A 14,434-nucleotide genomic window follows, 5' to 3' on the forward strand; every position below is an offset into this window, starting at 1 on the left:
TGGGGGTGCTTCTCCTCAACATTTTACTGGGGATGGAGGTATCACTATTCCGGATCCACGTCAGTTGGAGTATACTGTGGAAGAGAGTGCCGACTCCTCTGTTGAGGATAATTGTGTGTTGCAAAAGAGAAGTACCAAGGTACCAAAGAAGTTTGAGGATTACATTTTTGTTTGTTAAAGGATACATGTGGTAATTGTGTCTTTCTTTCTTGTTTATTATGGAATTTAGAGTTTGCCATGTAACTTCAGTATTGTGCATATCATATGGAACCTGAATATAGAATTTGGAATTCGCTGATGCAAGAGCTTTAGTTTGAATGCCAGCAGAAGCGGTTGGAGTTTGCCTTAGCTGGACGCTTTAGCTCTTGCACCAGTGGGTCCTTTTATGGCACTTAAATAAACAAGTATTTTTATATACTTCCTGACTCCATTGCTTCATTACAGGCTGCTGGTCCAGACCGGGAGAAAGAACTGTGTGGACACTGCACTGGCCCAGAGTAAGGTACAGGGAGTCCTTGCTAGAGTTGGACCTTTGTGATCCCCTTTGCCTCCCCGTGCACTAGTGTGCGGCAGAGTGGCCCTCAATTCCCTGGTCCTGAAGGGGAGGGCCGCGCAGAACCCTCGTTCCGTGCTCAGGACTCCTCCTGGGGGAGTCCTACGCTGATTGAGGTAATAACACGCTCCATTGCAGGCGGCTCCGTTTTTGAGAAAGAGGAATTGTAATCTGGGTGGGCTTGGACCTGGAGAGCCTTGGTTCCATCCTGCATGGTGGGGTGAAACCTCGGAAGAGTACCCCCAGATCAGCGTAGAGCCGCTGTTAGGTACTGAACGGTTCAAGGAGGCACCAGATTACTGTATAATGTTTAATAGACACATAGGCGCCCTACATTTTGTTCATAAAGGCAATTGTTTCAGTATTACCATAACCAGCCTAGTAGGAGCAGAGGTGCTTCTCTGCCCTATGGCTATATATTGTGATTCATGTGTTTGTCTCTAAACAAGTTTGCATTACTTGCACTAATAGTAAGATATACATTGTTTTGGTTAATGTACAATATAGCATCTATTTTTCCATAATCCTGTGTGGAGCCTTTTTTGTGGTGTATTCATTGGGTTGCTGTGTGAGAGTGTTGCACAAACGATTTACGCATTGCCTCTAATTAAAAGCCTGCCTGCTCTGTGCCAAGCTACCAGAGGGTGAGTACTGGTTATCTTTGGTGTGTAACTGACTTGCCCTAACTACAGTGGTGGGGTCTGCCTGGCTTAGGTGCATACCCTAGCCAAACAGAAACCCCCATTTTGGGCAACATTGTTCAAGGGTAAAATTTCAGATGGGAACTACAAATTCCACAATGCTTAGTGCGGGGCTCTCCAGGGTGGGGCACATCCCTATCTAATGACATGTGTTCCTTATTCTGAGATAGACTTCCCGGGTCGAGGTGTTTTCTTGACTTGGCCATGTCCAGAGGACTTTATCCTGCTGAATTAGGAGAAAAGATTGTCAAGGCTCTTGGAAAGTCCAACACCTTTTCTGAATCAAAGCAGTGAGATTGAGCGGGTCTCCACTGCTAAGTGTCATGTGGGCAATCCTTTGTTTACATCCTTGAGAAACTGCTCCCAATACTCATGGTCTTAAACAGTATTCTTTAGAGAAGGTTTCTCTAAAGACACATAAGAACACATGATAAAAGTGATGTTGTAGTACAAACACTATGCACTTTAAACCTAAAGGCTTACAAATTAAATTAACAGGTGACAGTTAACTACAAAAGACAGGAGTAGTATTTACATGGAAAAGTGGAATCGAAGAGTCTAGTTTCAGGATAAAATAACTGATAAATACATAGGAAATCTTTACCGATTCCACAGACTTTCTTATGAACAGAACAAGGCACCACTATTTATTTAAAGGTAAGATACAAGAAGAACTCCAAGTTGTTTATTGTGGTAGGCATAAACGTTTCTATTAAGGCTAAACATAGTATTAAGGAGGGTTGAATCGTAGTGGACGCTGGCAATGTTTTACAAACTGTGTAACTCTTGTTTTATCAGTCATTCCTCAAAGCACGGAAGATATCTTTCAAACAATCAGTAGATTTATACAGCGCTACTTGTAACCCATGAGGATCCAGGCACTTTCGGAACTAAAGCATAAGAACCCATGCACCTTTCTTTCACAGGTGCCGTCATTGTCATTTTGATTGATGAGGTCCAGGGTTCTGGGAGGTTAAAGTAAACTAAAGTCATGCTTCCATTCTCAAAGTCCCTTTCCCGCGCCTAGCTACCCCAAATCTTTGCGCGATTATAGTCAGTGCAGTTGGTGGTGCTGGGCGGTAAACCCGCAAGATCTTCATACAAGCCCTGAGGAGAAGGCCCTTGCTGACCCTTTCAGTGGAACAGCTCTATATTTCTCACTATCCAAGACTACTTGCAGACACTAGCAATGATCTTAGTAAATCGGTATTGTTGCACTTTTTATAGTTCGGACATATCATTAACATTAATATTCTTCCTCCTTTTTCAATATTTTTTATGTTCTTCCTGCCTCAGTAGAATGCAACTTATTTGAACTGAAAACTACGCTCTTTAAATTCAATCGGTAGGGTGGTTGTCCATGGGCGTATATATAAAATACTCATCCTAATAGGAGAGAAGGGTGGCGTAACCCATCCTGACTCCTTTGTATACTATAAAGTAGTTCAAGTAAGGGTCTTGGGTGAATGGGCTCTCGGAACCACTGACTAGTTCTGGCCTTACCTGGTACTAGCCACATTAGGAGATTACCTATGGGGCTCACCTAAGAAAGCAGAAATGAAATAGACTGGCCAATGTGAAATTGAACACTCGCACAAAAAGTGGCTCTTATGGCCTGGGACTAAATGAGTAAATTGAATCCTATAAGCAGGCATTTATGCTAGATTAAGGTGAAATATACCATTACAACCAACTTTGCTAATAGGTAATGCATCCTGAAGTTTAAGAGATCACACTTCTTTGGAAAGGTGTATAGTTTTGCACATATGCTCAAAGAATGTAATTTCCAACACCTAATCAACACTGAGAGATGCAACCATAAACCCCTATAGGGCCTACATTGATAGATGGGAGAAAATAATTGGTAGACCCATTGAGCAGGTTGAATGTGAGAACTTTTGAAACAGCCTTGTAAAATAATCCCCCAGGTTTCAGAGAAAATGGTTCTGAATAAGTACCTCCACCAGGCAAAACTCCATAAACTATACCCTTCCACTACTACTTAATCCTGGCAGGGCTTTGGAATCTTAGGGAATTTTTTACACATTTGGTGTTATGTCAAATATCAGGACGAACTGTGCTAGAATTCTGGTGGCAATGAAAGAGATCACTGGTTGCCCTGTCTCATCAGCTAGAGGCTTGGTGTCTCTAGGGCTCATTCTCTTTTAACAGAGAATCAGACAGACAAGCATTCAATGTGTAACTGCTTGGGAGCAGCAAAATTAGCTTTGGAAACTCAGTGGAAGCACACAGAACAACCCTGTCTAACAGATGGGCAATTGATAATGTACTTGCAGCATCTTAGCGATGGAATGCTTGTTGCAGACCATAAATGGTCAATATGAAGACTTTGAGAAGGGGAGGAGTTCGATCGTTCATCAGGCCTGTTTAGTATTGCCTATCCTCCTGAATACAAGACAATCAATTTATTTACATAATGATGTGGGAGTGGAAGGTAATCTGTGCAAACTGCTGGACACTGAGATAGTATAGGGTTTGGCGCAGGTGAAATCGACATTGAATCTGTAAATCTAATGGAATGGGAATTAATTATAAACAAAAACTATATATAACAGGGAATTCATGCAATAGAGACCCATGAAACTTAAACTTTAACGTAAAGAAGCAAGAGTATTACAGACCAGCACTGGGTAAGTTATCTCCCCTCTCCATGGTTTCGGTCCTGAAAATTAGAAATCAGATTGGAATGTTTAAAATGTTAACACATTAGTCACTACACATACATGGAACAGTGCTAGTAAAGGGTCAATCTCTTTGCATAAACTTAAATCATAATCAAGAACTTTAAAAATCTTATATTCACAATCAATTTACACAAAAAATAAAGTTGAACATCTAAAAAAATTATAACAAAGATCCTTTATTTACCTTTTATTTTTGTCGCAAATCTATACATACACTTCCTCCACTACAGTTGCATCAGCAAATCTGTGTTGTCAGATACACACATATTAAAAAACACATTATGTGGGTTTAAAGGAAAATATTCTCTTTATGGCAATTCAATTTCTCTTGGCCATAGCGAGGCACATATCCTTATGCTGGGGTGCCCTGGCACATGGGGAGCCACCTGTAAACTCCATTTTAAAGTGATTTAAATCAAGAGTACCATGCTTTCTTCAAACTATATATGCATTGCTGCTCCTTTTCTTTGCTCAGGAACGCACCCATGCCAGTCCTCTTTTCTGTAAAGTAGCCTAATGGAGTGCTACCTATAAACAAGGTAAGCGGGGTAAATGAAATAATAGATGAAGCAGAGAGACTACAGCTTAGGAGGAACAATGTCAGCACAAAGGTAACTATCTTACTCCAAGATCCCCTCTCTTCAATTACCAAGATATGGGTGGATTTTCTAGTGTGACATACAAAAGGAGGAAAATAGAAGCCTTGGGCAGCTACGGAGGCATGGCATAAAGGTATCTCAAAACTTCTTAGGCAAACTGTGTTTCACCTCTAGTACAATACTAAGTACACAGTTCATGTAGAATGCTTGTCAGGTGGCCTACGTTGCCATCTTGCAAATCAGTAACATCTGTGGAAAATGTCAGTGATGCTGCCTTGGTTGCTGCCTAAGAGTGTGCAAGACATAAATGCTTCTTAGAGTCTGCCAACTATTTCCGAATAATCATTTAATCCTTTTATAGGGCGCAGAATCCAGAGGCTTTCACCTACATGAAAAATGCCTTTACCGCAACCAAGTGCTTGACCCTGCCAATCCTGAAGAACCATTCATTATACAAGCTAATGGTTCAGACGTGCTGATAGAATCCTTTTCAGAGGGCCACGGGGCACGCAGGAGCTACCGGGCCCAACCGTGGTTTGAGCCCTTTTACTTCAGATGTCCTTGGTCCGACATACTATGCATCCTGCTCAACTGGGCCAATTACCCTTTCTGCACTTGAACCTCACTGTCAGCTGTGGTCGAGCAGTCAAGGCTCGCAAGTAGGGGGAGGGGGCAGCGCAGAAGAGTGTAGATATAGGTGAATGAATACGACTCATAACTCAAATTCACAAACAATAAAACAATGTCCAGTTATATACTTGCATTTATAAGAAAAATATGTTGTTTATTTCTAAGTCTATACATGCAAAGGAATGTGACATTCAGAGGCAACTACACAATCCCCTCGAATTCGGCGCTCTAGTGGTTGTCAGGCAAATCCCTGTTCCACCCTCCTTCATGTAACGTGTTTGAGGTCCTTCACTGGTGGCCACATCCAGGGAATTCTCACTATTAGGCCACACTTAAGAGCTAAAAGAAGAAGCATGCTGTTTTGATAGAAAGAAAGATCCTTTATCTCTTTATTAAGTACTGTAGGCTCCGCATCGTAAATTGAGTATTGTTCCTCGCATTCCTCAGTCATTCATCATACTGCTATATTTGATTAGATGCTTTTGCAGTCAGATTTTATGCACTGTCACTTTATCAAATGTAACTAATAAAGGATCTTTTCTTTTTAACTGTGGATGTTTTTAACACATGTGTTTCATAGAGTATGATTTTTTATTGCGTGTATCTTTGATGATCTGCCTTTGGGAGATCGAATAAAGACAATAAATTGAATTGACTGAGTAAGCAATCTGTTCACATAGCTTTGCCAGGAAATCTTGTGATGCTGATCAAGATTTAAGCAATGAAGTATGACATCTTTTGTAAATTTCAAGCCTGCAGTACTCCATATATTGTACCAGCAGATAAAAGAGCTCTGATCGATCTAGTCTTTTCTGAATGGCATATCCAGCTCTTTATATACAATGTAGGATGAAGTGGCGCTTAACTTAACATTATTCCCAAGCATCAGACTGGATCCGAAAAATTTTCGAACATTACCCGTGCAGGCGCCACTTCAGCGCTGTGACGTCAATTCATTTCACAACTTTCCACGCCAGGAGCTCTGAGCCACAATAAATATGGACCATTGGTGTGAATTAATAGGACAATTTTCAAGGGGCAACCCCCACCCTTTATTCAGGTCGTAGAACAGGGAAGATGGAAGAGTAGGTAAGGAATCTGTGGCTAGAGTCTCGACCAGATAAGGCGTTACCGAAGCAAGTAACTTATTCATCTGACAGAGACTTCTAGCTACAGATTCCTTACCTTAGATTAGATACCCAAGCAATACCCCCCCAAGAGGTGGGTCTGCAAACTCAATTTAGACCAGAAAATTCTGCAGAACTCAACGAGCAAAATGCCCATCTATACGGACCTGGCTGACCAGGCAGTGGTGCTTAGTAAACGTGCACAAGGAAGCCCATGTAGCAGCCTGGCAGATGTCCAGGACCAGAACTCCAGAGGCTAAAGCAGTGGTTGCACCTTTGGCCCTGGTAAAATGAGCACAAAACCCTCAGGTGGTTGCTTCTTGGCCAATGCGTAGCAGTTTTTTATGTTGAGCACTATCCATCGTGAGATGGTTTGTTTCTGCACAGCCTTACCTTACTTGGACTCAACATACACTACGAAGAGTTGGTCATATACACTGAAGTATTTTGTGAGGTCAAGCTAAAATGACAATGCTTTTTTTGGGTGGAGTCTTTCCTCTTCCTTAGATGGACGAGACAGGGAAAAAATTTAGGGGGATAGTCTGGCCTATGTGAAAAGGAAAGAAGGAGGCAAGTGGCCAGAGTACCAGTTTTCCAGGGTAGAAAGTAGTATATGGAGGATGAAGTGGGAGTGCCTGCAACTTGCGGTCCCTTCAGGCCGATGTACTGGGCACGAGAAAAGTGGTCTTGATGGTCAATAATGGAAGAGGGCAGTTGTGCAACTGCTCAAAAGGTGCACACACCAGGACAGTGAGGACCAGGTTCAAATCTCACTGGGGCATGATGAATGGCCTGGGGAAAAACATGTGTTGCAAACCTTTGAGAAATGATGTCACAACAGGGGACTTAAATCAGGAAGGTCAGTCCGGCAACCAAAAAAACGCAGAGATGGCTGAAAAATAGCCCTTAACTGTAACCAGAGTAAAGCCCTGCTGGGTCAAAAAGAGAATAAATAATAAGACCTGAGAAAGAGGAGCAGAGAGGCGACCAATGCTTCTGGGAACACACTATGCCACAAATGAGTCCCAGCATTAGAGATTTACTGTCTTGGTGGAGGGGCACCTGGCTGCCAGAAAAACATTACAGACTTCGGGAGGAAGGTTGAAGGTTCTTAGCTGTCGCCACTCAACATCTACGCATGAAAGCAGAGGGTGTGCAGGTTCCAGTGCGGGTGCAGAACCTTCCCCCGATGCTCATGCTCACCAGCTCGGGGTACCAGACTCTCTGTGCCCAATCCGGAATCACAAGAATAATCTCGGCCAGGTCGTTCCTGATCTTCTTGAGAACTCTGGGCAGGAGATGGTGGAAAGGCATACAGGAGCCGGTGAGCCACTCAAGACGAAAAGCTCCTCTGAGCGAGAGTCGCCTTGGAAACTCTAACACACAGAACTGCTGATATGGCATGTTCTCAGTGGTAGCGAACAGATCTAACCAAGGCTCTCTACATTCTTGAAAGAGAGTGAGCAGCACCTCCAGATGGAGACACCATTCGTTATCCTCTAGGCATAGACGGCTGAGATGCACTAGTGTTCCAGCCATGTCCAGAAACGTAGAGCCTCCTGACAGAGTCGATGACTCCACCCTGCCCTTTGCAGTTTTATGTGTCTGTGGTGTTGTCAATGAACAGCTGCACTAGCCTTACCTTGGAGGGTAGAAAGGCCTTCAACAAGTTTATGTGGAGCCTGGACTCCGTCAGATGGTCACACTGCCCCAGGAGTAACTCATCTGTGGCTATAGTCCGTTCTGGCTGCGGATGGGGGAGTGGTTGTCAACCACCACTGCAAATCTGTTGTAGTTCCCTCCAAAATCTGGACCCTGTCGGAAAGACTGCCCTGATGCTTCACCCATTAGAACTTTAAGTCCCACTGCATAGCTCGAATATGCCAGCAGGCATGCTTCACTAGCAGAATGCAGGATGCTAAGAGGCCCAATAGCCTCAGAATCTGTTTAACCGAAACTCAGGATAGAGACTGAAACATCAGTATCATAACCTGACTACACTGTTTGGGAGGATAAGCCTGAAACTGCACTGTGACCAAAACAGCTCCGATGAATGGAAGCCTCTGAGAGGAAGTCAGGAGTGACTTCTGCACGTTGATCGTGAACCACAGGTGACTGCAGGAGATTCGCGTTAGTCTGGAGGTGCGACGTGACTGCCTTTGTAGAACCCACCTCTTCAACAAGCAGTCGTCGAGGTAGGGGAAGACTGTAACCCGAGACCTCAACAGGTGTACCCCAACCACAGCTATCACATTGGTTAACACCCGAGGGATGCTGGTGAGGCCAATGGTGAATTGAAAGTGCTACGGGCCGACTGTGAGCCGCAGGTAACATCTGTGGACGGGGATTTAAAAGTAAGCATTCTGCAAGTCCAATGCCACCATTCAGTCCCCCAGATGCAGGGCAGACAGAACTGAAGGAAGCGTGAGCATTTTGAATTTCTCCTGTTTGAGGAAGAGATTGAGAAGGTGCAGGTCGGGAATAGGACTAAGTCTTATGTCCTTGGACACTAGAAAGTATCGGGAATAGCAACCACAACCTTCTTCTGATGCCAGCACCATCCCTTGGACAAGAGAGCCGACACTTCCTGGCAGAGTAAGGAAAAGTGGTCCCCAGGTCGTAATGGGTGTAGGGGTAGCTACAAAGGAGATGGAGTAGTCCATTAGTACAATTTGTAGAACCCAACAGTATGATGTTATTGACCTCCAGTGGAGCAGGTGGTGGTGTTCCCCACGCTCCCCGGATGCCGGAGCTGGTAGGAGGGCAAACTAAAAAGGTTTGGAATCTGTGGCTGCCGGGGGAGTGGTGGACTGACAAGACCTCTGGCGACCTCTGCCACATGGTCTGTGGGAACTACGTCTTCGGCCAGAAAAAGGCATTGAAGTTTGCAGGCTGTGGTGACTGGGAGGGAATTGACGCAATTGGAAACCACTTCCGGGGCCACGAAAGGTGGACTGGAGGCAGTGGCGGCTGCTTCTGGAAAGCTGTAGAGGGGCAGGAAGGGGGGAGAGATAACTTATCTGCCAGCCGGCTGCCGCCTCTCCTCCTCCTCTTCCTGGCATCTGTGCAAACGGGAAGCAGGAAGCACCCAGGCTCCCCTAAGCCAAACACAATCAGACAGGAACTGGGGGTCTGGGCATGTTCCCCACGCAGGCGGTAATGCAGCCTGGGTGAAGAACATGCAAAGTGCGAATAACTGTTTGGCCGGCCCAAGATGACCTGCCAAACAGTCATGAACACTTAGAGAGAACCATCACTCCTCCCTTCTGCACTGCCCAGCCACACAAAGCTGCCTCAGCACTGAAAATAAAATGATAATGGCCTCACGTTATCATTTTATTTTTCCTTTACTACAGCGCTGAAAGGCAGTGGGGTGATGCTCCTCTGCCTTAGCAGAGGAGAGGCCCATAACTGGGGGTGACGAGGGGCCATAGAGAGGCCCAATGACCTGGCATTAGCCCTGGCTCTAGCTCGGAGTCAGCCCTCTGTCCGCAGATCGGAGAGCCATCAAAGAGCATGTCTATAAGTGATGCTTGGACATACCCAGAAAAACCAATAGTCAACAGCCAGGAGTGGCACTGAAGAGCCACCGACAAATCACTCTGCCCTACGAGCCAGTCGTGTCCAGACCACAACGAATGGCGAACTTTGCTGTGTCTCTCATGTCAGCAATTGCCTGAAAGAGTATGGCTTGGGTCTCCTCGAGACCGTAGGCAGCACTTGCGCAACTGATGAGTATGAGTAATGGCCCAAGAGGCAATAGGTGTTAACCGACTGCCGTGCTAGGCTGGAGGAAGAGTACATTTTCTTTTCAAAGGTACCCAGCCTCTTGGATTTCCTATCCAGTGGAGTGGAAGGGGTCACGCCAGGGTTGATTCGGAAATTGGGGGCTTGGACAACCAAGCGTTTCAGAGTGGAATGCTAGGTGAGGAAACTGGGGTTCCCTGGAGCGGGGCGGTGGCAGCAGGCAATCGTCTTTCCACAGGAGCTCCTGTGCATGGCTTGGACCCGGCCCCGAGAAGGACGTCAGCGAGGGCTTCATTAAAGAAGATCAAGGGTTCTGAGGGGGTAGTTTCTGGCTGAAAAATCTCTGTCAAGACGTTAGTCTTGACTGCCACTGAGGGCAAGTAAAGGTCCAAACCCTCAGCCGCACTAGGCACCACCATAGCGAAAGAGGCTCCTTCGTAGCCACGCTAGGAAAGAGGCCAGGCGAATATAAGGTGAAGAGTCTAACCCACTGGAGTCCACCAGCTTCTCCTACAAGGTGTCCTCGGTATCAATTTAGTGGCGACATTCATCAGGGTCACCATAATTCTCCAATACCTCCCCTGTACGAGGCCTGTCAAAAACAAAAGGCCCAGACTCCGACCCAGAGGGTTTTATGCAATGCCAGTATTGGTGCGTGTCCGAGTGGAGTACAATGGGGATGGCGTCGTCGATGGGCTTCAACGGTCCTGGGAGTGTTGGCACTGCAGCAGACGCCGGAGAAAGTCTTGGTCTCGGGAATAGCACCACTCCAGATTCAGTACCAGATCCAAGGGGCCCGGCTGGTGCCGAGGGCGCACCTGCCTGTAGGAATCTGTTAGGGGTTCCTGCCGAACCCATGGGGCCCAAAGATGTTTCAGAAGGGTCAGGCCACTCAAAATCAGGAAAGCGCATAGCTGGTTGGGGCTCCACAGAGGCACGGGGCCTGGAATGAAGACGCTCCATCTTCTCGTCCAACGAGAAGTCAAAAACCTCTGCCTTCTTAGATTTCTTACTTTTATCTGACTTGCCAGACGGCCACTTTGACCTGGAAACTGGCGGGTGTGGCTCCGTGAGCAGTTCCGGGACCTTCCACACGACTGGGATCTTGATCATTGCGGGGTCATCTGAAGTAGGGTGGTGAGGAGCTTGAGAGAGCGCTCCCTCAGTGCTTTGGGGTGCAGGCCGCACCAATAATCGCAGGCCTTCGGGTCAGTCTTTCTAGAGGCACCATAGACAGACCATGTGGAGGTCTGTCAGAGACATCTGCCTGTGACGGACACCGCATGGTTTGAAACCAGTGGGTTTCTTGGGGGACATCCTGTCACACTAGGAGAAAAGGAATTTAAAAAAAAAAAAGGTCGACAAAATGTCAGTCAAAAAGTGACTGTGAGGTATCTCTTCACAGATCTGCACTATCTGGCGTGAAAGAACTGCCACCAGCGTGCCGAAGTGGCATCAATATAGGCACTTCCAGCATGGAGCCGAACTAAACCACATACAGGTGCATAGAGGTACTGTCCGAAAAAGTTCACGATCCAGTCTGACACCTCGGGATAATAAGTAGGAGGTAAGTAATCTGTGGCTATAAGTCTATCAGATGAACTGTGAATAAAAGAATACAGATACCAAATTAAGCAAAGGCACTGGACCAGGAGACAAACTGCACCAGACCTTTTGTTCCAACTAATGTCTCTGAACATACATAAATACAAATGTTTGCACACACTACAAGCACCTGCTGCCTGGGTGCATCCACCAAAACGGGTTACCTAATTAATTAGATATGTTTCTCTAAGTAAAAGAAAAGAGATGTTCATTGAAATAAGAGATGTTGATCTTCTGTGTCCAAAGACTTGAGAGATAAAGTAATACTCAGCTGGAGGCTAAAAGTTCATGATTTGCTGTTTTTAGTATCGAACCTTTGGAAAGATTCCAGAAAAACAACCTTGGGGTTTTTGAGTGAAAGATTCTAAGTTGTGGTATGTTATATTTCTGTTCTAAATGTAACTGAATATAAAATGCATCTAAATATAGCCAGCAAAAGTTTGCATGGAAATTTGAATTTGCAGATAGAAACAACTCCTTACCCTTAGTTATCCTTGGTAGAGAAGCTCTTCATCAAGGAGAACAGAAATCATTTCCATACCAAGTGATGACAAATGCACCTTTGGATCTAGTAGACATAAGAAAACTTTTACCTTTTAAAAGGGTTACTAATCATACTCCCTCTTTTTGCAGATCTCCTTTCCCGCTGTTCCATACCCCAACCCCATTTCCCTCGCCAGGTGCATCACCCGTCTGTTTTATTTATGGTAAGTAGAATTGATAATCCAGAGGATCAAAGATGCTGACAACCCTTCACTATACACAAAGAGGCTCTGATGGTGAAAAAGTGAAATCTGCTAAGGCTGAATGCTCTCACTGTATGGAAAATGAAATGTGCAATTCCTAAGAAAGCTATTCCCACAATATTTCCAAATTGAAGGACTGACTTCTCAGTCGATAAATTAATCAGGATTTATAAAGCGCGACTAATCACCCTGTAGGGTATCCAGGCGCTTGCAAGTCCCGAAGGCTTACACGAACAGCTAGGTCTTGAGGGCCATTTAGAATTCCGGCAGTGAGTTGAAGGTCCAGAGGTGCATGGGGAGGCTGTTCCAGGCTGCGATGTGGGAGAAGGAGCGTCCTCTACTTCTGATTCAGTATATGAGGAGAGTATGGGCAAGTAAAAGGGAGGCAGAGCAAAATCTTTGACAGTTGGTGGAAGTTCAGGCGGTGGTTAATGTAGGCAGGTCCTTGGTTGTGTAGAACTTTATGTGGATGGATCAGCAGCATCAATTGGCATCTCTTCTGTAAGGGGAGCCAGTGGAGTTGCCTGAGGAGTGGTGTGATGTGGGTTCATCGGGGAAGGCCGAGGAGGAGTCTGGCTGCGGCGCTCTTTATAGTCTGAAGGTGTGCTGCGATTTTTACGTACCATGTGCAGAGTGACGAAGCAGGCGGAGGAGACTGCGTTGATCTGTGATTTCATAGTGAACTTGTCAATGAGAATTCCGTGGTTTCTAGCGTGGTTGGAGGGAGCTGGTGCGGGTCTTAGGTCTGATGGCCACCAGGAGTCATTCCTTGTTTTGCTGCTGTTGCCAAAAATCAGTACTTTCGTCTTGTCTGTGTTCAGCTGCAAGCAGCTCTTCATCCAGTCTGCAAAGGTTTGTCATGCATCTGTAGAAGTTGGTTCTGGTGGTGTTGGGGTCGTCGGTGAGAGAGAAGATGAGTTAGATGTTGTCTGCGGAGGAAATTATGTTGAGACCGTGGGATCTACAAAGTTGGCCAGCGAGGTCATATACGCGTTGAAGAGCAAGGGGCTGAGGGGTGAGCTCTGGAGTACACTACAGGTGATCTCCTGGGGTTCAGAGGTGAAAGGTGGGAGGTGGAACCTCTGGGTTCTTCCGGTGAGGAAGTAAATGATCCATCTGAGCACGTCCCCTTGGATGAAGATGTGGTGGAATCTTTCGATCAGCGTGTGGTGGCATACAGTATCGAAGGCTGCCGAGAGGTCAAGAAGTATTGAAGCTGCTGTTTCTCCCCAGTCAAGGAGGGTTCGGATGTCGCTGGTGGTCGCATTCATGTCGGTTTCGGTACTGTGAGTGCTTCGGAAGCAAAAGACACAGATGCAGAGCTAATCAAACATTCACCCCCAGTCAAGAGAGCTGGGTTAAATTCATTGCTCTTTTGCTCAACATGCCACCCCAGTTTAGACCCAGCCATATGCAAATCAGTCTTGAACCTGTGCCTCATAGGAACAGTCCAGCCGAACTGCCAAGCCAGGTCCCCCGTGGACTGGAAACGAGCATCCTGGGACTGGTTTCAGGGCACCACCCCTCATCAGCCAGGCTAGCTTGATTCCAGTGGCACAGTGAGCCTAGGACCTATGTCTGGGCATCCCCGGCGCACTTAGGGCGAGAAAGCAAATGACACACAGATGATGGACAGAATGCAGAGCTAATCAAACATTCACCCGCAGTCAAGAGATCTGGGTTAAATTCATCGTTCTTTTGCTCACCATGCCACCCGAGTTTGGCAGGGTATGCACAGACGCGGGTCCCTTGCTCACTTTGCCACTGGAATCAAGTTAGCCTGGCTGATGAGGGGTGTTACCCCGAAACTGGTCCCAGGATGCTTGTTTACGGTCCAGGGAAGACCTGGCTTGGCAGTTCGGTCTGGACTGTTCCCATGAGGAAAAGGGTCAGGACTGATGTGCATATGGCTGGGTCTGAACTGGGGTGGTGAAGTGAGCTAAAGAACGATGATGAATTCAGATCTGTGCCTGGGGGTGAGTGTCTGAAAAGTTTCAGAGCTCCGTCCATCATCTCCTTGT

General features: G+C 46.0%; 1 protein-coding gene across 4 annotated transcripts in view; it reads right to left on the reverse strand.

The window, feature by feature from the left end:
- HJURP (Holliday junction recognition protein) overlaps positions 1-14,434 on the reverse strand; it is a 678,247-nt gene that overhangs the window by 523,203 nt on the left and 140,610 nt on the right. For all 4 annotated transcript variants that reach the window (XM_085606804.1, XM_085606808.1, XM_085606805.1 and 1 more), the window contains one exon: positions 3,897-3,937. In XM_085606804.1, the coding sequence (XP_085462930.1) occupies positions 3,897-3,937 (41 nt within the window). The remainder of the gene's footprint in view (positions 1-3,896; positions 3,938-14,434) is intronic.

Source organism: Triturus cristatus, chromosome 5_2, assembly GCF_964204655.1.
Source record: "Triturus cristatus chromosome 5_2, aTriCri1.1, whole genome shotgun sequence".
Lineage (NCBI taxonomy): Eukaryota > Metazoa > Chordata > Amphibia > Caudata > Salamandridae > Triturus > Triturus cristatus.